Source organism: Lycium barbarum, chromosome 7, assembly GCF_019175385.1.
Source record: "Lycium barbarum isolate Lr01 chromosome 7, ASM1917538v2, whole genome shotgun sequence".
NCBI classification, from domain to species: Eukaryota; Viridiplantae; Streptophyta; class Magnoliopsida; order Solanales; family Solanaceae; genus Lycium; species Lycium barbarum.
In genome coordinates, this window is record NC_083343.1 from 112,344,254 (window position 1) to 112,369,071 (window position 24,818).

The following is a 24,818-nucleotide window of genomic DNA, read 5'->3' on the forward strand; positions in this document are numbered from 1 at the left end:
GCACACCTTATGCTTTGTGTTCTCATAGTTGACTCATCATTGAATCCTTGAGACTTTGCATCTTCAAAATACTGCTATGCTGTCGTAACTTATTCTCTATTGATTGTCATGTGCTGTGTGTACTGTCCTTCTTGGCCTTGCTAAGTTTCAGTGGCTTCTTTTGCCTGATTGTTGATTTGTGGCATTTGCTTAGCCGTTTTATTAAGTTTAGAGGTTAAAATTAGAATGATGTGCATCACACATGTGAGATTGGCTGGATATAGAAGGGTATGCCCCTTTTAGGGGGATTTCCCTTCTATATCCAGGTATATCAGTTCTTGGAAAACATGTATACATGGGTATATTCATGTATATCTTGACTCTTACACTTAGAAAATTTAAAGAAAAGAGGTTGGGAAGAGGTATATTGGACCGTATGTCATGTATATCTGTTTTCCATACTTAGAAAAATTAAGGGAAGGCCTTTTGGCTCTGATATTAGGTCTCTGGTCGATTGATCTTCTATTTCGCAATTTCTATGATTAATTAGTCGATTGGGTTGCTGTTTATATGCTATTATTTGGTTATCTGTTGATGGGCTATGGCCCAATCTGGTTGTAGTTCATATTTTTGGCTTTGTAATAATTAGTTTGGTTTAATTTTCTGCATTTGGATTTAATTATTGAATGAATACTAATGTCGAGTATTCCCTTTTGCATCTTATACCCCTTCAAAACCCATTGGTGGGCTTCCACGAGGCCCATCAATATGTATAGATCGAGTCAATGCCAAAAAATGGAGTGCATTTGGATCTTACGCCGGATTTGAGGAACCCGTTGCATAATACCTCTCTATTTGGGCTTGATCGGCCCAATTCTCAACTATTTACTTTAAGTCTTTTAAATTTATTATGTGCGCTTTAATTATTGGAATCCATACGATTAGATTATGGGTTAGAGTCGCTAAAAATGGCTTTTACAAATAATTAAAGATAAAGGATAAAAAAAAAAAGGATTATTTGGATTTTAAGGACTAAATCTGCCAATTTCCAAATAATTACAGACTGAAATTGACATTTTTAAAACTTGAGGACTTGGACCGTTTTGGATTGCTCTAGAACTTATGGACTGATTTTGAACATTTGAACTTGTGAAAATACGTATGAAAACGGATTAAAAGCTTAGGTGTTCAAGTCTGACACCCATGCTCGATTTTGAGCGGAACTATACTTTGATGATTTCTTAAAAGAGAACTTTTGCATGTAAATGACACCCCTTTTATTGCGAAAATCTAGATTTAAGCAATTTTTGTCCAAAACGATTTATAATCACAAGGTAAACTATTAGAATCCATAGGTAAACGGCAATTGAGCGGATCCTTAATACCAGGGTGCCTAACACCTTCCCCGGGAGATCACCAGAACTCTTACCCAGACTTTGGTAGATTAGGATTCTTTTAAATATTTTAAATGAACCCTTTTCGAACTGGTTTTCCTAATTTCCTAAAAATTAGGTGGCGACTCTAAAATATGTCCTTTAGAGCACCATTAAGTGGTTGGCGGGTTTTTCCGACTTTCCCGATACGATTCATAACCATACTTCCCTGGGACACCTCCTTCCTTTTATGAGGTATGTGCGAGCCGATTAAATTTAGAAATTCCCAACGCCCCCTACAGTAGGACTAGAAACAAGAAAGAATTTGGATCATAACACATATGTTCTGAGGCACTTGAATCAATGATCCAGGTGTCTGATTTTAGACTAGAAAATATTGAGCCCGAATATTTACCACTGCATTCGCATTAATCCCTGATCCTCCTCCTTTTGCTAGTTTAGATTGCTTGTGTAAATGCTTTATTTCAGTAACTTGTTTCTTTGTGAACTGCTCTCTAAAACCATTGTTATTGGGTTTAGTGTTTTGTGCTTTAGGTTCTTCATCCTCATTATGTGCTAGAACTGCATTCCCCTTTATGTTGTTATCAAGGTTTTAGAATTTGTGAACACAAAATCCTCTGGGTAACCAATAATCCTGTAGCAGTCATCTTCTATGTGACCTGTATTTCCACAATTACTGCAGGTTACATTAGGATTATACTTTTACTTTTTCTTTCCTTCTGAATCTTTGTTGCTGCCTCACAAACTTTTGTGGTTGGTTGTTGAACCTTTGAGGTGCAGATTCCCTCATTTTCCTGATTGTATCTTGAGTCTTTGATTGTTTCTCCCCTTTCCAACAGCCATGAATGCTGCAAATTGTGCCATCAGTTGTGTGTTAAATTGCTTGTTCTGTCCATTTACCATGAAAGATGCAAGATCAGAGGTGAATTTTGCATTTGCATATGCTTCTCTCTGGTTCTCATCCTGTAAGAAGAGTGAATATGCAAGGTCCATATTAGGCAAAGGATTCAACATCAGAATATTCCCCCTTGCTTGTGCATACACATCTTTCAATCCCATCAAGAATTGAATAAGTCTTTGATCCTCTAGTGATTTAGCCAATTCTGTCTTTCCTTCACACAAACATACACATGAACAACATATAGCTACATTGAGTGAATCTAATTCATCCCATAGTACTATATCCAGCAACATCACTATTTCCTTATGTTAATCCAGATAGTTCCTTTTGGAGGTGATAGAGTTTGGCTCAATTTGATTTGCCAAATCTCTTCTCCAAACCGTCCCATGAGTCTTTGGCTGTCTTAGAGTACTTAACACTATTTGCTATGTCCTTTGATAATGCGTTTAATATCCATGGGATGTCATTAACACAGCTCCAATGTTCATATTCATCAGATTCCAGATCTGGAGTTTTACAACCTCCATTAATGAAGCCTAGCTTCTTTTTGGCTGAAAGAGATAGCAAGACAGATCTTCTCCAACCCTGGTATCCTCTTCCATCAAACACTGTGTTGACTAGAGTCATACCAGGTGAATCAGAGTTATTTAGGTGATAAGGGTGAAGATTGTCAATGGTCATTGTTTTTCCAGATTTCTCTGTTTCATTAGTTGGTGTTTTGTCACCCATTTTGCTCTACTGAAATTGATTGTGAAATCTGGATTTTGATGTATGAAGATAAAACTTTGGATTGAGCTATTGCTCTGATACCATGAAAGAAATTGAGATTGAGATTGATGTGGAAATTTTCTCTTACCTTGTATTCATCATCTCTACATGTATATATACACTTGATCATGTGCAAAAGAATAATAGAAAATGATTAAATATATACACTTGTCCTATGCTAATTCATCTACCAAGAAACATAAAATTATTCCTTCACATGCTGGTCATGTGAAGGAAAGTTGGTGGAAATTTCCAAACGTCATAGCTGTACACTTCCTCATCTAACGGCTAAGATACAATCCATCTTATTTTATAACCAACAGCTGTGATGCTTCCACGTGTATAAGAAAAGAGTCAAACTGGGCTCATGTGGAAAGAAGACAAAACTAGACAAAACTTGTGTCTGAATAATTATTTTATCTCCTTCATCCTTTGTCTTCTTCATTTCTCTCCTTCTTACTTCGAGTCTCACCATGGATGAAGCCATCTTGGGGTTGCGATTTTCTAACATTCTTCTTCTTTCAATTTGTTGGAAACTCATAAAAAACAAGAATATGTGGCTCTTTTGGAAAACCATTAAGATGTAATGGTTTCATGATATATATATATATATATATATATATATATATGAAATCCTTTTTATTACAGTTCTATATTTATTTCAAATTCTAATTGTTTAATGGAATGGTTAGTTTGATCTCTCTTGTTCATAGATCTTGAAACCAGATCAATATCCATTTCTCAATAGATCTATTTATCCATAGAAAGATACAAATCCCTATATGGATCTATCTCCATATCTAAATATGGAAGAACCGACACTTAAAGGGCGTAACCAACGGAAGGTTCTCACCCTGTCCCCGGTTGTTATGCCAATAGCAGTGCCGGGCAGCTAAGTTGGTATGGAAGAACTGCAACGCCGCGGGAAATCCTTCTCTATACAAGTTCTCGGACGATGTTTTTGAACAAAACTTCGATAGGCGAGAGGTGTAAGCATCGCGAGGTGTGAAGCGATCTCGTACTAAACGAAACGAAAGGGACATGTGAGAATTTGGTCTTAGCTAGTGGAAAAAGAAAGGCATGGATCTATATTCAATACGCAATCAAAGGATTTCTCCCCAGAAAAGAGAATATATATATATATATATATATATATATATATATATATATATATATATATATATATATATATATAATTGAACTAACATGAGAAAAGTTACAACTTGTAGTACTTTAATTTCATATAATTATTAAATATAAATTTAATCATAAAATATTGAGTCGGTTTAATCTAATTTATCTTTAAAGATTAGTCAAATTGACTCTTGAAAAACCACACATGACAACTAATTTGGAAATTTGGAATGGAAGAAGTAATTGTTAGTGTAATTTTGTCAGTTTCCTAACTGTTTTCTCTAATTAATAAATATATGTTTGTTCTTTTCGTATTCGTCCCGATTACTTCTAGATATTGACTATTGAAGTTTAACATTTTAACCACATGCAAATTACAGTAGTAAGTGAAAATAAGAAATGTTAGGCGTTGGGCTTGACTTAAAACGCATTCTATGCGACAGGAATAAGAAATGTTCCGGTCAATTCTCCATTCTGTTATTTATTTTTCAGTAATTATGATATATGTATTTATTATATAGAAGATCCCTGCGACCGAGAGGTAAGAAATGTAACACACATATTTTGCTGATTCTTATTTTATCCTTATTCGTGACGTACACGGATTAGATAGGTTACTTCGGTCTTAATTTGGAAATATTTCTTAACATTTTTATTATCAATATTTCTTAACATTTTTATTATCAATATATATTTTGTATATAAGATGTTAAAAGAACCATATAAGGTGGCACAATTATGAAAATATGTTTGGCTTGTAAAGATATAAATTGATACTAAAATGCAATTACATTTTGATCCTTTTAATGACCGTGCGAAGTGCGGGTAATATGATTAATCAAAGCTCTTTGCTTTGTCTTTTTAGAGATTCTGTTCCCAGCGCCCACTCCATTCTTCCTCTTTTCTTTTTATAGTTAGGCTAGATAATAGGAATACGCTTCCTTATATTAGATCATTACAGATCGTACCACATATGCTTGTCCCTACAAGAACAAAGTCATAAAACTTCTTCTTGAAATACTCTTTACGTGCATTTTATCGAACATTTGACATGTTAGTTTTTTAGAGAAATCACATATAGAAGTTAGATTTCCACTCGCAACCCATAACGATTGTGATTTAGATGAAAAAAGCATTCACTAGCTACTTTTTGGCCTTGTATTTTAAATAATTACTCCTTCCATCCCATTTTATTTGATAGTGTCTCACTAGGAATGAATGTAAGAATGATATTTAAAAAAGAAAAACTTGGTAGTCTAAAATAATCCATATATATTTGTGCGGCTATATAAATTAGCTTATTAAGGTAAAATAGAAAGTCTAAAGCTAAGTAGTTGCTGAATACAGAAATTTGTCATTCTTTCTAGACCGACTACAAAAGGAAAAGTGTCACATAAATTGGAACAAAAGAAGTATTGTAAAAAGTTTCAAGTTCGACGGGTCGAATTCCATGACAAAATCCTGAATTTGGCGTCACAAGTAAATCACGCATTCAAATAACTCGTTAATGTCACCTATGCGCTGAACGATTCATACCCACGAGCTTAAAGAATAGCCAAAATTCTCAAACTTGGGTTCTTGGGGAATTTGGTTAGATCAATTAGCTATGGTATGTATAGAGTACTGGACCGGGCTTAGGATTTTCATTGTAACTCTGTTCTACTCTTTGAAATTCTTCATAATGAACTGCACTAACTTGTTTGTGAGTCCAATAAAGGTGATTGCGAATGTCCACAACTTTTTGTACCATGCAAGAACTGGACTTGTGAATGGTTGCAGAACAATCCTGTAAGTATTTAGTAATATTTGAACAGTACCTTGGTGGTTCTTTAGAAACCCTGCAGGGGGAAAAAAACAAAATTCATGTCCTGTGAGAATTTTCTTTTTCTTCTTAATTTATTCAATTTCAAAATGTGACCAAAAAAAAAAAAAAAGAAGAAGATTGACATACTCCTAGCTGCATCAGGAAAGTCGTCAAATACTGAAGTAACCATTTTGAACACCGCCTGTTTTTTGACAGGAATAAAGAAAAGGTGTGTTAATGAAACTGTCACTACTAGAAATTAAGGTTTTCCCGCCGGTATTTAGTAGGGAATTTGTGTTATAAAACATAATTTTTCCACCTTATTCCTATCGAATCATCGTGGGAAAACATGATGGGAAACAGTTCCCATTGTAAAACTAGGAAACTTCCTGATTTTTTTCGTGTGAAAACACTACCCCTTCCGTTCCATTTTAAGCGTCTTACTTTCCTTTTTGGTCTGTCCCAAAAAGAGTGCTGACAAAACATTTTTGTACATTATGCACATCTTTAATTCAGGACCACAAAATTCAAAAGTACTTCTTTATTTCTTAAATTTCGTGTCTAATCAAACTAAGATACTTAAATTGGGACAAAGGGAGTATTATTTAGGTTTTTCCCACCCGATCAAACATTTTTCGGTGGGAAATTTCAGTAGGTAAATAGTGGTTTTTTTTAGTAGTGAGTAACTTTTCGAGAATTAAGGATTCTATTTGCCAATGTTAAAAAAAATAAAAAATAATAAAAAAAAAGGTTATAGACATACCAAAATTCTTGGTATCATAGATGATTCTGTAATAACTTGAGCATTCCTGCAAACGTTATTTGTTCATTAATATTTATGCTTGTGCTGATAAAGTAAGAAGCTTAAATAAATTTAAAATGATTGTTTTTGATAGGTGTGGATTATTTTACTTAATGAGTAGTTGTTCTCCATCTCTTGATTATTCATAGTAACTGCAACCTCTTGTGAATGGAACTTCCTTCTTCTTCCACTCTGTAATAACAAGTATATGCACTTTCAGTTTGGGCATTTACACTAAAAATATTTAGGAATCAGTTATAATTCATTGATGTACCTCGATATGATCATAATGACTCCTTAAGTTAAAAAATGCAATTCTAATTCGCTTTAAGAAGTACTAGTGATTACCTAAATGCCATTTTACTATTGCTGTAACATCAACACCTTCATAAATGTTATCTATGCTTAATTCTGTGTCTTGGCCCATGCTCGTAGTTAGTTGTTCCATAAATTCTAAAGCCTCCTGCGCAAATTTGCAAAAGGAAGTTAAAGAGTCAGCCACATGGACAGAAGGATGGTCAATTGAACATCAAGGGTGGAGCTAGAGTTCTAGTTACGGATTCGATAGAATCCAATAGCTTTAGCCAAAAACAAAATTAGTTGTGTTAAGAAATCCACTTAATATATACTCCATATAAATATTCTATATAAAAATCGATAAACTGCTTTTTCAATAATCCAGAACCCATAACTCAAAATTCTGGATTGCCTCCGTGGAACAACCTTCTTCTGAAAGATCAAATAATTTATAGGCAGTGCCTTGGCAGGGAGAAAAGGAATCACTGAAGTGCCTTTCTTGATATATTGGTGTAAATAAATGTTCTGTGCCTTGCTTTAAAATTAGGGAGAAACTCAGAATATGATTCTTTTGGGTTAAACATGTTGCAATCTTCAACAGAGGTGGATGTAACATGTTTGCTACGGGTTGACCCTTACCATTTTCGACATTGAGTATATGTTTTTAGGTAACAATTACTAAAATTACAACACCTATTAGATGTCGAACCCATAATTCTGAAAAGTGCAATAGATTCAATCGTAAGATTTTAAAAGTCAAACACATTAAGTTTTAATATTCTTGATCTGCCTCTATTCAGGGCAGGTCTATGACATTGTACGATAAAAACAAAGTTTTTCCTTCTTTATTTTTCTTTACCACTTCTTTAAAGCATTCAAATAACATGTCTAACGCTTCGTATAATGCTATGATCTAAAATGAGCAAGCATGATTAGCGAGAATTTATAAAGTCGATCTTATCTTGTTTGGGAGTGAGGCATAGATATTTGTCTTAGCTTGGTGGTCTTAATTATAATGCTATGATGTTCGAGACAAAATGCCTTCTCATAAAAGAGTATAAGTAGGTAAATTTTTTTACTTAAACAACTTTTATCTTTTCACTTTACGTTATTTACTTTAACAGCTTCTTTGGATGATTGTTACCCTTCGTATTGAAAGCTCTGCACACGACTACACACCAAGAGTACAAAAAATTCATATACACTATAACGTTTTAAAATTATATATAACTATTGTATTGGGTAAAATATAAAGGATCCAGCTGTATCAATGTGGTCGAGACACGTGGCACGAAAGATGAGACTTCGGATGAGTTAGCATCACTGCCACCGGGAGAAGATCTATAGTACCGGAAGAAGCTGCAGGTCCGGTGTAACGTGTAGCTTCTCCGAGCCTGAGTGGCCTAACGGTCATCCGTTATTTCACAGATGGAGCGTTACAAATTGACTATTATTACAATTTTATGACCCTCTTTCTTTTACATTATCATCATGCCTTTAAGGCTTATTATGAGCAGGGATGTGACACATGGAATATGTTCCCCTAGCTCCAAGTATAAATAGAGGAGGTAATTCCTATTGTAAGACACGATATTCAAGCTAATACACACAGTTCTTACTCTCACATATCTGTACACTTTATATTCTTGTTATTGCTTTACTAAGCTCCATAATAACGGCTCATCGATAACCAGAGGAATCTAACCTTGGATAAGCATCCATAATCCAGGCTCTCTCTCTTTCTTTATCTTATTTGCGTCTAATTACAATAGTTAGATACGACTTAGAAAGTCAAGATAAGAAAGGATAAAGAATGGTCTACGATCAGGGAATGCCTTTTTTGTTAAAGAGAATTGGCCGTAGAAAGAGCGCCTATAATACACAAAGTTGAATAAAGAGGAATATTTAAAAACATTAAAAACCTTGAATGGTTAAGAAATTAATTATGTGTAAATATAACTGAAATAATAATGCTATCAAAATTGACCCGTATTTTAAAATCTTACGCAAACTGGCCTTCAACAGTAGTGCCCCCTCCTCTCTTTCACTTGTTTTTGACCATCATCCACTTTTTCCAATTTACTTTCTTCTACAGAGGCTCTACCACCATAGAGCTATCAGATCCGACCCCGCCAGATTCCATAACTGGTTACAAGTTTTAAACGGGTTTAAAATTTAAATGTGAAGTAATTTAGAGTAGATTTGAATTAGAATTTTAAATTTTAGATTTGGGTTTTTCGAGTTTGTTAGTTATTTGTATTGGGTGTTGTTCTGATTTATTCTAAACATCAAGCGGAGTTCAAAACTTAAATTTGAAATGTTTAGAGTAGATTTGAGTTGGATTTGAGTTAAGTTTTAGAAGAGGCATGAAGAAGAAGACAAAGTCAGTTTTTGATGTATACGAGTGCATAAACACGTGTTATAACTGTGTCTAATGTTGCAAAATAGTGTATATGGGTTTATAAAGAAATCTTATAAATTTGTATAATGTTTGTATACTGGGTGTATAATTTTGTGTACTGAGTTTTTAAACATTATTATAAAAAAACAAAAAAAACAGAGTTTTATATCATGGTGTATATCGAATTTCTGAACACTGCTATAAGAAAATAGTGGCTATGCGAATGAAAACGAAATGTAGTGTTGTGGGTTGTACTTTTGCGCAATTATCTCAAAATTAAAACGAAACAAACACCTAATATCTTTTGGAAATAAGGGGTGAGTGATTGAAGTACAGATATTTTGTTTCCACGGGAGAGGAATCAAACATGTGCCTACCCATAAAACAGTTGATAAAAGTAAAATTTTCACAAACAAGCTACCTTTTAGCTCCTTCTAACAACCTATAACTACATGTTCTATATTTACAATTTGTAGCTAGATGACTCTATATTTAGCTAGTGGACGGGTATACTAAAATTTAGTATAAATATAGCGGAAATACAGACGCTGGGCTAACTGAAAGTGCTATATTTATGGAAACAAAATCTGTTCCAATTTAAATTATAATCAGTTTTATTGTTCCCTGATTCACGCAAATATTCTCCCATTCGATATCGCATTCAAACAGCTAACAAATTCAAAAAAAATTGAATTCAAAAAGTACATTCATATTTTTAACCAAAAATAAAAAGGTTCAAAAGCAAGTTCATCAAAAATCTTTGAAAAATAACAATATGGAATCAGTGAACAGAGCTCGATTAGAACGACGAATATATATTTGATTTCATCTGTTGAAATATCGAATTCAAGGAGTTCATAATTGAGGTAACAATGTTTTCACTGCAAACTTTTTATTTTTTCGTCTTTTCTGAAATTTTGAATATATGAAAACTCAGATTCATAGGTTCAAAATATTATTGTTTCAGCTAAATTGAATATAACACATTGTTGTATTCGAAAACAACAGGATAATGACAATCGTAACTGCGTTGATCCGTCATTCTGGTTTTTGGAACGATCAGAACTGTTTTGTGAATTACAAAATTGATGTTGTTGTATTCATTGATAATTGCAATTACGATGAGTTAGTTTCCACGATTACAAATCAATTAGGCGTGGATACTGTCAGGAAAACTATTTCAATAAAATATACTATTAAAGGCGATTTTCAACCAATTGAAATACACAACGATATGGGAGTTCATGTTTACGTTGAGCTTAAGAGAGAAAACAGAGTTTTGGGGATGTATCCAATGTGCGTTAGTATTCATGATTTTGATGTTGAGGAATGTGCAACTGGTAATCGTATTATTAGAGATGTGCTGCAAATTGGATATAGCGAAAATCAGGATGGTATGGAAGTTTGTGATTCTACAGGAAAGGTTGTTGTTTTGTTTGGGAATGATAACAATTTGGTAATTTCGAAACTGGAGCGAAAGGAGTTTTTGTCGATCAAATTTACCAGGATAAAGAAACTTTGAAAATTGCGATGACGAAATACGCAATTCGTGAAAGATTCAATTTCAAAACAGAGAGATCGAATGCTATAAGGTATGATTTTCTATATGTATTCTGGTAACTGAAAGTGCAGATGTATTTTTGTTATATTTGTACTATATTGAGATGATTTTGTTAACTTATTTAGCACACTGTTAAATTAAAAATCTTTGATGCAATATATTTTTGATATATTTTTTGTATATTTCTACTGTATTTAATTGATTCAATATGTACTATTTGCATTGTATTATGTAGCTATACCCTGGGATGTTGGTCGCCGGAATGTAAATGGAAGTTCAGAGCGTCGAGAATTGGGGATTCTGAAATGTTCAGGGTTAGATCTTTCGATGACGAACATACATGTCCGTTGAAAGACAAGGTGTATTCACAAAGACAAGCAACAAGTTAGTTTATTGGAGAAGCGGTTGTCAAGGCGAAAATAACTCACCATAAAAGGAAGGTCACACCTAGGGATATAATAGACGATGTTAAAAATGAATTCGGCGTAGATGTTTCTTAAATAATGGCATGGAGAGCTAGAGAGAAGGCTATAAAAGATTTCAGAGGTAATCCAGCTGATTCATACAAGAAGTTGTCGGCATATATATACATCCTTGATAAAACGTATCCTGGATCGCTTGTTAAAATGCATAAGTCACCAGAAAATGAGTTTATGTATTTGTTTATAGCACTCAAAGCATTCATAAAGAGATTCGAGTGTTGTAGACCAATAGTTGTAGTGGATGGTGCACACCTTAAATCAACGTATAATGGTACATTTGTGTCGGCAAGTACTTTGGATGGAGTAGGTATGTGTAATTCTATTATATGAATGTTTTTTTTTTTATAAATACAACAATATGCTATTGATTTGCAAATAAAGCTGCTAAAAACATACTCTGGATATATTGCTGGTGTTAATTTGTGAATAATATATGCTGAAATACACTGTAAATATGTGGTGAATATAGTGTAAATATATACTGTTGTTTTATAAATGATGTTGCTAAATACATAGTGTGAGATCAAATTCAGTTAAATTATGTGCTAAATATATTATAAATATATACTGATTTTTGTAGGTAATATCCTACCACTAGCGTATGCTGTGATAGATTCTGAGAATAATAAGTCCTGGACGTGGTTCTTTTAACTGTTCAAGCAAGCTTATGGTGTTAGGAAAAATATGTGTGTCGTGTCCGACAGACATGAAAGCATAATACACACAGTTTCTAAGGTGTATCCTACTGTTCCTCATTTGGCTTGTATATGGCATTTGTGAAAAAATGTGACAAAGCAATACACAACAAACAGTGATGTGTTGAGTCCTATATTTTATTCACTAGCGAAGGCATACAGCCAGGATGAGTTCGATAAATTGATGGAGAAGACTGGGAATGTTGATATTCGGGTAAAACAATACCTAGAAGATGCTGGAAGGGATAAATGGTCTAGGCTTTATTCACATGTTAACAGAGGATGGACAATGACTTCGAATATAGCCGAATGTATTAATGGAAAACTGGTTGCTGCAAGAGAGTTACATATTTTTGATTTCCTTGAAGAAGTGAGGAAGATGTTTGGTAGATGGAATTGCACAAATAGAAAAAATGGTACCTACACATTCACAACACTGATGAGGAGGTATCAAGAGATGTTGTCGATCAACGAGTACAAATCAATACGAATGAGGGTATCTTTGTTTGCAACACAAAAATTTAATCTATATTTTACTATATCTAATCTATATTTATCTATATTCCCAATATGGTAAAACTGCCCAGGTTAATGCTTGTTTATTGGTATTTTGGTTCTCAGGTTGAAGCGTCAACTGAATATGTTTACAAAGTGAATGATGGACCGAGGCGTTTCATAATTGATTTGAAGAAGAAAACTTGCAGCTGCAGGATGTTCCAACTGGACGAGATACCGTGTTCTCATGCATGGGCAGTATTGAAGAATAAAAATTTGGCTGCTGATGCATATTGTTCGGAATTATTCAAGCCAGAAACAGTTGTGAACACATATGATGTGCCAGTTGATCCTCTTCCTGATGAGACCGAGTGGAATGTTCCTAAAAGTATATCAGATGAAGTTGTTATGCCATCGATCTATAAGAGACCCCCTGGGAGGCCAAAAAAGAAGAGGGACAAGCCATTACAGGAGTTGATGATTGGTAAGCGCAGGAATGCTTGCGGTAAATGTGGACGTCTTGGTCATAACAGGCGTTCGTGTGATAATCCGCCGCTCAATCAGAAGAATAAATAAGTCCATTTTGATTTTATTTGTTACGACAATTCTACTTTATATTTCTGTTTAAAATAAAAAATGAATTCATCTTGAATTCATATTATTCTAGTATGATTGTATTTCACATGGTTGAACATCCGATGTTTTTCGATGTTATTCTCTATTGGCGGTTTAATGGGATTTGGAAAGTTTACTCTATGTAAACTGATTTGACCTTTTGTTTTGGATTTATGCTTTAATAGCTGTATTTGGTATATATTTTGACTATATTTTAGTTGCATTTTGTCTGATCTGGTAGATAATACTTATTCTGGTTTACTGTTAACTATATGTCATATATATTTTACCAATATTTGAAGTGTATTTAGATGAAATTTTAACTTCTGTAACACACAGTACATTAAAAATGGACTTGTGGAATATATCTAAGTTATATTTTCTGTATATTTCGACTTTATTTAAATGGGTAGATATACTACTTTGTTAAATGAATACATTTCACAGAAAATGAAAATGAAATTTATGCATTGAAAAAATAACATACTTGAAAGAAACAACAATATAAAAACCATAAGGTGGTGTTCAACATTAATCATCCTAAAAAACATTACTGCACATGAAACGATATTTCCAAAATGAAAAAACAGCAACAAAAGTCGCAACCAACTATGCTATTGTTTAACATGAAAATAAAAAACACAAAAGACTTGGTGGCCTAATCAAGATCCTCTTTATCAACTGCATCATAATCAACTGCCGGTCTAATTGGTCTTGGAGGCTGCTCGTAATCACTTGATGCATTGTTGTTTGACTTATCCCATGCATAGTCGCATAAAAGGGCACCGTATCTCATATGGAGTAACTTTGCATCGAATTCGGTTGGGATGACTTCACTTGAGCTCAAGTATTCAGCAAAGGCTTCCACATACACACCACAATCCATGAAAAAAATGATCAAAAAATTTACTGATCAATACCCAAGAAAAAATAGATGTATTTATTGTGTTTTTTATTGGAAGAGATTCTTACATGCTAGCGGGAGCTTGTTGCGGGAGATTGTCTACATTCACAATGTCAAAGTTGTCGGTCTGTTCTCTATTTCTGTAAGAAGGATGTGTGGCAAAATCTATATCTGCCTTCTTGTCATAGAAATCAGTCATTTGTAGACTATGTGTCACAAGAGTAGCCAACATTTTTATTCCGGCTCTAACGACAGCATCATGCCCTGCAGCTCGGTATGAGTTGTATACGTAGATGCACCTGTTTGTAAAAAGAAAAAATACGAAAAAAACAAACATATAAATTTTGTAGAAAAATGAATGATTTTTTCAAATGATGAGAGCACACCTGTCAGTGAATGATATCACAACCAAAATCCAGTGATTTTCCTCTTTTACGTTGATAGGAATTAGTACGTTGTCAACAGTATACCATGGTACATTAGCCAACAGCTTGTGCCCATTAATGTACTCACACAGTTCATCTTCCTTACTGGCGACACATGTTGATGAATCAGGGTTTTCCCAAGATGTGTAAATTTCAGCAACTAAAGTGTGAAAAATACAGCTGACAGTGGTGAATCTATAATTGTTGTTATTGTGATACTTCCCCTTCTTGCGTAGGTAGTAGAAAATAATATCAATATGCTGTAAAAATATCAATTCAATGACTATAATCAATACTATGTTCAATAAATCTATTGTTGTATATATATTAAATATAGTGAAATATACTCTTAAATATAGCAAAAATACAATTCTGTATACTTGATCAGTACTATGCTCAACTAAAAAATTAATGTCTCTATATTAAATATAGTGGAAATATAATGATGAAAATATTTTTAAAATACAACACAGTCTTAACGTAAATACAAAATTCTGATATATATATATATATGTCAAATATAGTAAAAAATATACTCTAGATACATCACATTGTAATTCTATTATAAAACATAAAAAAATTAGATAACAAGCAGAAAGACATCAAACCTCATCAGTCCAAATTTGCCCATCCATAGATAACAAGTAGAACCAGTTTTTGTCGGATACGATTGTAACGCCTAAATGTAACCGAAGGCATCCGCAGGATCCAGTCCTTCCTTGTTCTTTCTGTAATGATTTTCGATCCAGTCCTTCCTTGTTCTTTCTGTAATGATTTTCCTTTGTCTTCCTGTATATCAACAATGGAAAGAACATACGTTAAGTTTATTAAGAATTGATTTCTGGAAACTAAAAAAATAAGTTGTGAAAATAATTACTTTTTGTTGTGCGATTTCAACAGATCCTTCTCAAGACACTTTTGATATTCTTGAAGAAACGAAGTATCTAACGGGGCATTGATAGGGTGCTTAACAAATGGGTGTTTTTTTCTGATAAATGCAAGGACTGATATTTTTGGCAGAAGAACCCGCTGAGCTGAAATTGAGACAGTAAGGGGACAGGTTATATTTGCTTGGTTTCCTTTCTCGGGCAGCCCCTGGATGGACAATGATTTGTTTTTCAGGGTTTGAAAGTTGTGCAGTCTCACCACTTGAGCTTTGACCCGCATTTGGTTGTACAGGAACTTGTTGTCCAATTTCATCACTTGAACTGTGGCCAACAATCGGTTGTACTCCAACTTGCTGTTCAGTTTCATTAGTTGAAATTTGTCCAGTTGTTGGTTGTACTCCAAGTTGGATTGGTATCTGAGAATCAGGAATCATCCACTGAGAGATCGTTATCGGGTTATCGTCTGGATTCTGAGGGGTACTTAAACTTAACAAATCGGCTTGATCATCGTGTGGTGCTGGAGGAGGACCGAGAGGAATAACACATGCTAAAGGACAGTTGACTAGAAAGTCCGCTATCATTTCCTCTGATGCGCTAAATTCAGCATTAGCATTCTCCATATCACTGGTTTGCTGAGATTCCTGAAATAAAAAACAAACAAAAAACGACTGGTGTTTGTCAATTATTGCTTATCAAACCGATATGTGATTGGCACTTAAAAGCCACATTTCAGTACTTACATCAAATTTAAAAGGGATTGGTGTTATGGGCACTCCATCTGTTTGTGCATCACTTTTAACTCCGGTTTTTTTATCCACGTCAACAACAGAAACCGGATCATTAATTGGCAACCCAACTCCCTCAACCTAAAACAATAAAAACATGGTTCAAATAAATTTAAAGGCATTAGTAAAACAAATACACATATACACATATATAGCACTACTATAAAAGTTAAAAGTTTCATATAAATATAGACAAAATATATGAAAAATATATCTGAAATATAGTCAACAGAAACCAGAATAAGAAACCTTGAACATAATAATCAAAATACAATTAAAATATAGCCAAAATATATATGAAAAACTACTATTAAAATATCAATCCAAAACAAATATAGCACTACTGTTATATATAAACACAATCATAACAAAAATAGCACAAATAGATACAGCAAATGGAACACTACTAAACAAATGACTATGTGAAAAATATATATGTAAATACACTATAGGTAATACTAAACACAAATAAAAATTCCAATATTTTTACTTTGAAAAATATACTGCAAATATAGCAAAGTGAAAGAAAAAATGAGTACCCCTGGATGACTCCTCTGCGCGGAAGTTGCACCACCACCTTGATTCTCTTTGGTTGAAAACTTTACTGCACCGCCACTTTGATTGCCTTGAGAAATCCCACCATCAGTATGTAAGTCAGCTTGCAACATTGTGTCTCCGACCTTTAAAATTTTCCAAAAGAAAATATAGTCTTCCAATAAATATATCAAAATAACTTAAAAAGTTAATAATTTCCATTTTTACCGTGTTGTCTTCGACTACGTCGTTGACAGTTGGTGTGCCTTTATCAGAACGATGACGTTGGATTTTCTCATGTGAGTGTTGTATGCCAACATCATGTTGATGTGACGGGGCTTTACTATCAGCGAGCTTCAAAAAAAATATCTTATTAATAAAAAGGTAAACTGGTTTGTTAATGCCTGTAATGTATTTAATGAACATAACTTTTAGTTTTGATTTTTACCTTATCTGGTGTTTGATTGCCCTTTATTGCATCTAACAACTTTTTGAAGTTGTTATCCATGTAGTCAAACACCTACAGTTTTGAAACACAAAAAATAGAATTAGAATTGTTAATTACTTGACACAAGCAATATGGAGTAACAAAAACATATTGAAAACAAACACCTACTTCTTTCTTGAAAATTTGAATCTCTTCCCTTATCAGTTTAAACTCATTTGTTCCGGATCCTGTAGGTGCATCTGGTTTGCTTGTCCCTTTTATCCGAGATTCCTTCCGTGATGGTTGTTTCCTGGAAGGAGGAACAGAAACGAGAAACTGTGTCCGTTTCTTGCATCGCGGGGAATCAGAATTGGCACTCCTTTGTTGCTGTTTGCCACTAGACAAATGCGGTGGTGTGGTACTAAAATCATCGTAATCATCGTCTACCAAATTAGTACCATGTACACCATCAACTCCATGTTTGATGTCTGGTATATCATGTGCAACAAGAGGCAAATTAAGAGTTTCCAACTCATGGGGTGTTGGCACAACTTCCTCAAATCTACAAGACTGTGAACAACAAAATATAGAAACTACATTACCATATATATCTACATTGGTAACATACTAAAATATAAGGAAAATATAGTCAAAATATATTGATCACAAATGACTTATTTCATAAATATAGTCAAAATATAATCAAAATATACCATTAAAAACAAACAAATTAAAACAGTTAAATGGTAAAGGACACAAACAAATATAACTGTTCAGTTTGTTAAAAAACTGTTTTACCGGGTTTTTGTCGTCTCTGAACATGCCATCCATCAATTTCTTGAATTCTGGTTTTCTTTCCGTAGTCCGCCAGTTCAAAATTCTGGGAACTAAATTCCCCGTCTTAACTGCAATGGTGGACGGGACTTTTGAGCAACATTCATACAACCAGACTTGCATAGCAAGTGGCAACCCATGAATCCTATAATATTTCTTAAAACCAACATATTTCTGCCCAATGCTTACAACCAACTCTCTAAACGAATCTTTACCCCAAGGATACTCATTATATCTCCCGTCCTCTACAACATCAAAATGGATCATTGGTATGTTTGTTGAGTTTGCCTCACCACAATGTACCCACGTATTTATGAAATACAATATTGCCATCTTGACTACGTCATCCCCTTTATTATCCCAAACTGTCTTGTTGAAACACTCAATAAGCTCGAGTCTTTTAACTGGAAGTTGGTTCTCCTCATTTCTACCAAAATATTCAACCATAAGCCTATTCGGTTTTGAGTTATCATAAACAAAATCATTTTCATCAGATACACAATCTAGCCCAGTGATCAGTGCAAATTCTCTAAGGCCAAAACGCAGAACTTTACCATTTATTTCAAATGTAAAGCACCTATATGTAGTGCCCTTAAGTTCTTTGACCATAAAGCACCGAAAAATCTGTGCTTGTACATCCAATTCCTGCATTCTGAGATATTTACCAAAACAAGAATTCCTAAACATATCCATCTGTGGGTCTGTTAGTTTGCCTATAATATCTTGCATTACATTAACATTCGTGTATCTACACATAGATGGTGCCACAGCAGGGTGCTTGGTAACCAAAAGTTTAGATACCTGAAACAACATGCCAAAAAACACGTATGATTGACAAAAAACAGTGAACACAATCAGGTAAAAAGGAGATCAACAAAAAATATATACAAATATGAAACAAAACAGTGATTGACAATGAAAACATATAATGTAATTCAACAATAAATATATACGAATATACTGAAAATATATTGACATATATTGACTGAATATGTAAATTACAGAACTGTAATAACTGTCAACAAACTATACACAAATATACTTAAAAATCTTTAAAATTACAGTTATGGTGAAGAGCAATAAACCCCAATTAACTGAAGAAACATGTGTAAAAAAATAACAACAGAAAATATACTTAAAATGCACATTAAATATAGATTTGGTTAATTCACGGATCTATAATAACTGAACCAAAAAAAAAAAAAAACTAAATATACTGAAAATACAACATAAATATACCTCTTCATCATCATCCTCATCCACATTATGTTTGGCTTTAGCAATTTTTTTTCCCTTAATATTAACAACATTGTCACCAGCCTTTCTCTTCTTTTGTTTCACTATTTGAGAAACCTTTCACTTTTTCTTGTTGTTTACTCTTCGAATCAACATAATCCTTAGAACGCCTAGGATCGTTAATTCTTTTTGAACGATTCTCAGCATAAGAGCCTGCAATGGCAGTTTCATGTTGAGAAATTCCCAAAGAAAAAGTACGAATCTCAAATTCGGGTTCTATACCTGTATTTCTCATCGGAGTAGAAGCTTTCTTAGCCGTTTCACTTGAATCTAAGAAAAAACAACCAAGAACAAACACTGATAATTAATTATTTTGAGTTGCAATCCGGATTCAAACGAAAAAAAACCCTCAAAATATAGGTTAAATACACAGTGAAAATTAAAAATCAGTATAGATTCTTACCTTTTTTGGGAATTAGATTTGAATCATGAGTTAAATTTTTTACCTAGACATGCCCAGGTGATCTGCCCCACTACTAACACCCACCATTCACTCGTAGCCACCTATCCTACCTTAATCTAGCAAGGATACCAGTTAAGAGAACTAATGTGACTAGCTAATTTTGCTTTCATGCTTGCTCTAACATAGACCTCTTGGATAATCTACTTCACAATATTATTACATGATCTTCTTCTTCTTCCTTGGAACCCAACTTGGTTTCTCTCCAGCCATATATGGTACACAGCTGCTGCTAGGACTGTTCTATACATAATTGCTCCACTATTTTTGCCATTGTATCTGCTAATGCACCACTGCACCTTGTCAGCCCATTGTGTAGGTCTTCTGCTGATTCCAAGCCATTGTAGTAACTTAGACCATATGCTAGCTGAGATATCACATTCAAAAAATAGATGGTTCACTGTTTCTTGCACTTTCTCACACAAAGGGCATAATGGATCCACCTGCATCCCCCACTTTGTCAATCTATCTTTGGTGTATAATCTTTCATGTGCTATTAACTGTAAGATGAACAACCACTTTGGAGCTCCATAATTGTTACATATGAGTCTTCTCCAAGGTACTTTTGGGCAATCACCTATCAACTTGTCATACATTTTCTTTATTGAGAACTTAGACAGTGCTATTAGCTCAGCCTCGGTCATACCTGCTTCCTCAATGTATTTCTTTGCTTTGAGAACTTTTTGAATTATCCAACACGCTTGTTTAGGACATGCATCCCACAAAGATCTAGTTTTCCTATAGTAAATGTGAACCCACTATATCCATAGCACATCTTTCTTTTTGTGGAGATTCCATAGCATTTTACATAGGGCTGCCTTGTTCCACAAATGAATGTTGATAATGTTCATACCTCCCACACTCTTTGGCAAACACAGCTTTTCCCAGGCAATTAAGGCCTTCTTCGATGTATCTACTCCTCCCGTCCATAAGAAAATTCTGCAAATCCTTTCTATGACCTTCATAACCTTCTTAGGCAGTAAGAACAGTTGGGACCAATAAGTCTGAATAGAGAATAGGACTGCTTTTAATAGTTGAAGTCTCCCTGCGTATGACAGGAATCGAGTAGTCCAAGAAGTAATCCTGCCCAGCATCTTATCCAGCAGAGGTTGGCATTGAGCAATAGACAATCTTTTGGTGCTCAAGGGCACCCCCAAGTATCTAATGGGCAGATCCCCTTAAGGAATTCCAAGCACCTCAAGTATATGATCCTGCACAGCTTGCTTCACCCCCACCCATATAGATAGAGCATTTCTGCAAATTTGCTTTAAGTCCCGAAGCTTGAGAGAATTGGTTAAATCAGTTGAACAGAGCTTGGACTGAGAGTACATCCCCCCTGCTAAATAAAAGCAGGTCACCTGCAAAGCTGAGTTGTATTACCTTGAGTTTAGCACATCTGGGATGAAAATGAAAGCTTCCATCACTATGAAGCGTCTTGAGTAACCTATTTAGGTATTCCAATGCTATAAAAAAGAGGTAAAAAGACATGGGGTCTCCTTGCCTCAATCCTCTTTTTGCAGCAAATGGTGGTGTGGGATTACCATTCAGGTTGATAGAGTAGGACACAGATGTTAAGCAGGTCATTATCCATTTGATGAAGAGATCAGGGAATTGAAGTTGCACCAGTACCTGCTCTAAATAAACCCACTCAATTGAGTCATAAGCTTTCTGTAGATCTACCTTCAACATGCATCTAGCTGATATTCCCTTTCTAGCGTACCCTTTAACCAACTCATGGCTCAGTATTATGTTATCAGATATCAGCCTTCTAGGTACAAAGGCTGATTGACTCCCATCAATCAGATTCTCAAGTACACCACTCATCCTCTTGGTAATGATCTTAGTTATTATCTTATACAGCACATTACAACAAGATATAGGCCTATACTCTTTGATAGATGTTGGATGTTTGACTTTAGGAATTAGGGTTACAGATGTGCAGTTTACTGGTCTGTAGAGAGTATTAGAGTTAAAGAAATCCAATATTGCAGCCCTCACATCCTCTCCAATAATGTCCCAATTTTTTTGTAGAAGAAAGCATTGTAACCATCACTCCCTGGTGCTTTGTTATCCTCAATGTCCATCACTGCCTCAACTATCTCAGGTATGGTCACATTTTCTACTAATATTAGTTGTTGATCCCTTGATAACACCCTTCCCTGTTGCATAACTTCAGTTCTGACAATGGGAAGGTGCGAAGCAGCTGTGCCCAATGATTGTTTGTAAAACCCCACAACCTCCTCTTGCACTTGTGCATCAGTTTGTATCAGTCTCCCATCATTTGTTGTTAAGCTTCGGATGTGATTTTGTGCCATTCTATTCCTTAAGCAAGCATGGAAATAGGTTGTGTTGGAGTCTCCCAATTTCAGCCAATTTACTCTTGCCTTCTGTTTCATTGCACTCTCTTGTATCTGGTACCATTTTTCAAGTTCTATTTTCACCCTTTGTTGCTCCTCAAAATATAACTGATGGTCATTAGGGCCTATCATTTGGGCTTGAATATCCTGAAGTTTCTGCTTAGTTAATGCTATCCTTTCATCCACCCCCTTAAACTCTGTATTGTTTAGTTTTTTGAGAACATGTTTCAGCCTATGCATTTTCTTCCACACCTTCTCCATAGGGCGACCATTGCATATTTGTTGACAATTCCTTTGAACACTACTTCTGAAGTCTGGATGTGTAGCTAAACAATTGAAGAACTTGAAGGGCTTAGCTCTCATGGTCTGTCTCTCCTCCACAGTCAGACTCAAAGGAGAGTGGTCAGAGAACTCAGGTGCCATTACTATAATCTCCAAAGCATCCCACATCTGAACCCAGCTAGCATTTACCAATCCCCTATCAATTCTGCTAAATACATGATTATTAGTCCATGTATATTCCCTGCCAACAACCTTCAGGTCCAGCATACTTGCACTCTGGACAAAGTTAGAGAAATCCACCATTTCATTTGCTTGTACAGGAGATCCCACAAGTCTATCCTCAATCTCAAGAACAGCATTGAAATCACCCATTATAAGCCAAGGAATAGTAATTTGTTGTGCAAGAGTGAGTAGATCATCCCATAAAGGCTTCCTATCCACTATAGTGTGCAACCCATAAACTGCTGTGAGTAAGAAATTTTTATTGGTAGCATAGATTCGCACCTGTCCATGTACGTATTGTTCTTTCATTTGCAGCACTGAGAACTCACAGTATCTTGGATCCCACATTAGCCATATTCTTCCTTTCCTATTAGGTGAATAATAATAAACTGACTCCCATCCCCTTGCCACTTTTTTTATTATAGGAGTAGCTTTTTGTTGTGCTACTCTATGTTCTAACACTGCTATAATATCTACTTTATTATCTACGATGAACTTCTTGAGGTCATTTTGCTTCTGGCCATTATTCAAACCTCTTACATTCCATGTCACCACCCTCATCTATATAGCATAGGGATTTTGAGAGTTTGTGGTACCCCCTTTGGTCCTTTGATCATGTATAGTAGTCAGCCCCATGTCCAGTATTTCTCTATTAATCTTATCCATCAAAGGACTGAGAATACTGGCCTGGCTTATAGTATTAGGCTTCAATTGCTGTGGCACTCTTGCTAAATTGGTGTGTTTGGCATTCTTCCGAATAGGCTCAGTTGCATCCTTCCTTTGCTTTACATTTTCAGGTGAAGCAGGAGGAGTAGATAGCACCTGCGCATAGTTGCTAACTGCTTGTGTCACACCTCTTTCAATAGGTTGACTCTGCATTGCCTCATTTGCCTCTTGTGCAGGAGGCACTTGGTTGTTAGTTTGCGAAGCATCCTTTATTACATTCATTGTGTCCCCTGCTACTATAGCTACTTGAATGATCTGGTCACCCGCCTTATTTGGTACCCACGTTTTGTTTGCTCTTGGTCTCGGCCCTCTAGGTCGCTCATTTGCAGGCTCCTTCCTTTCTGGTGCAGGCTTGCATACGTGCTCTATCTTTAAGCATTTAGGACAAAAACTAGGTTTCCAATCATATTCCATTTCCTGTATAAAGATATTCCCCTCTGGATCTTGTAGTTTAACAGTATAGGGTAATGCCCTTGTAACATCCATTTCCACCAGGATTCTAGCATAGGACACTCTCTCAATGCTAGTCATGCATTCATCCGCGTAGATAGGGCACCCCAACACACTACCAATCCAACTCAAAGTATGACCACCCCAGCAGTTCATAGGCAAATTTGGAAATCTTATCCAGAGTGGGATAGTCCTGAGTACTTCATCCCCAAAGTTAAAGTCTGGATTCCAAGCTCTCAGAATCAGTGGTTTATTATTGATAGTATGGGGTCCTGAAAATAACATTTCCTCTTTATCGGCATTACTATTAAATAGCACAACAAAATATCCATCATTGTGATAGTAAATTCTAGGTTTGTATGAGAATCTCCAATTGGCCCCTATAAATCTAGTAATAGTTCCAATGGATGGGGAATCTCCGACCACATACAGAATTAGTGCCATTCTCCATTTTGCAGTTTCCTGCTCAATTTCATTCTCCTGGATTTGGGCTATTCTTTGCCCATCAATGAGTAAGATTCATACCTTTTGCCCCTAATCTAGGTGCATGAAATAGCTTGACCCATGGTTCTGTGGCACCTTGTACTGGCTGATTATCCTTGCTAGTCGATGGTCCAAATAGTTGTCCTCGTATGTATTCCATTTTTGCTGCCGAACCTAATCCACTTTCAGCTAATTTCGGCCAACTCTTAGGATCTGTGTTTTCCGTTATCTCTTTGCCCTTCGCGCATTGCATCTTTGCTAGTTCCACCTGTGGAACCACCAGCGTAGTGACCGCTTCTCCTACTGGTGGGTTTCCAGTAGTGGTTGTGTTACTCTGTTTCTTGGTGGTTTCTCCCGTGTTCGACGCAGCCGTATTTTGTCTTAGTTGTCCAATAGGAGTCGTGGTGGCCATCTGCAC

General features: G+C 35.2%; 4 protein-coding genes and 1 long non-coding RNA gene across 5 annotated transcripts; 1 reads left to right on the forward strand and 4 right to left on the reverse strand.

The window, feature by feature from the left end:
- Nucleotides 1-2,159: 2,159 nt before the first annotated feature.
- LOC132601751 (uncharacterized) lies at nucleotides 2,160-3,003 on the reverse strand. Its single transcript, XM_060314817.1, has 2 exons — nucleotides 2,655-3,003; nucleotides 2,160-2,485 (listed from the first exon to the last, which is right to left on the reverse strand). Exons 1-2 carry the CDS (start codon nucleotides 3,001-3,003, stop codon nucleotides 2,160-2,162), a joined length of 675 nt encoding a protein of 224 aa, XP_060170800.1.
- A 2,437-nt stretch (nucleotides 3,004-5,440) lies between these two features.
- Nucleotides 5,441-7,457, reverse strand: LOC132602440 (uncharacterized). The gene is made up of 5 exons (XR_009567779.1): nucleotides 7,131-7,457; nucleotides 6,893-6,974; nucleotides 6,744-6,789; nucleotides 6,128-6,182; nucleotides 5,441-6,014 (listed from the first exon to the last, which is right to left on the reverse strand). It is a non-coding gene; the product is annotated as an uncharacterized LOC132602440 (long non-coding RNA).
- A 4,087-nt stretch (nucleotides 7,458-11,544) lies between these two features.
- On the forward strand, nucleotides 11,545-13,289 carry LOC132601753 (uncharacterized). Its single transcript, XM_060314818.1, has 3 exons — nucleotides 11,545-11,587; nucleotides 12,368-12,546; nucleotides 12,840-13,289. Exons 1-3 carry the CDS (start codon nucleotides 11,545-11,547, stop codon nucleotides 13,287-13,289), a joined length of 672 nt encoding a protein of 223 aa, XP_060170801.1.
- An 8,585-nt stretch (nucleotides 13,290-21,874) lies between these two features.
- On the reverse strand, nucleotides 21,875-23,302 carry LOC132601754 (uncharacterized). The gene has a single exon (XM_060314819.1). The coding sequence runs from the start codon at nucleotides 23,300-23,302 to the stop codon at nucleotides 21,875-21,877; it is 1,428 nt and encodes a 475-aa protein (XP_060170802.1).
- LOC132601755 (uncharacterized) lies at nucleotides 23,303-24,361 on the reverse strand. Its single transcript, XM_060314820.1, has one exon. It carries the CDS (start codon nucleotides 24,359-24,361, stop codon nucleotides 23,303-23,305), a length of 1,059 nt encoding a protein of 352 aa, XP_060170803.1.
- Nucleotides 24,362-24,818: the final 457 nt, after the last annotated feature.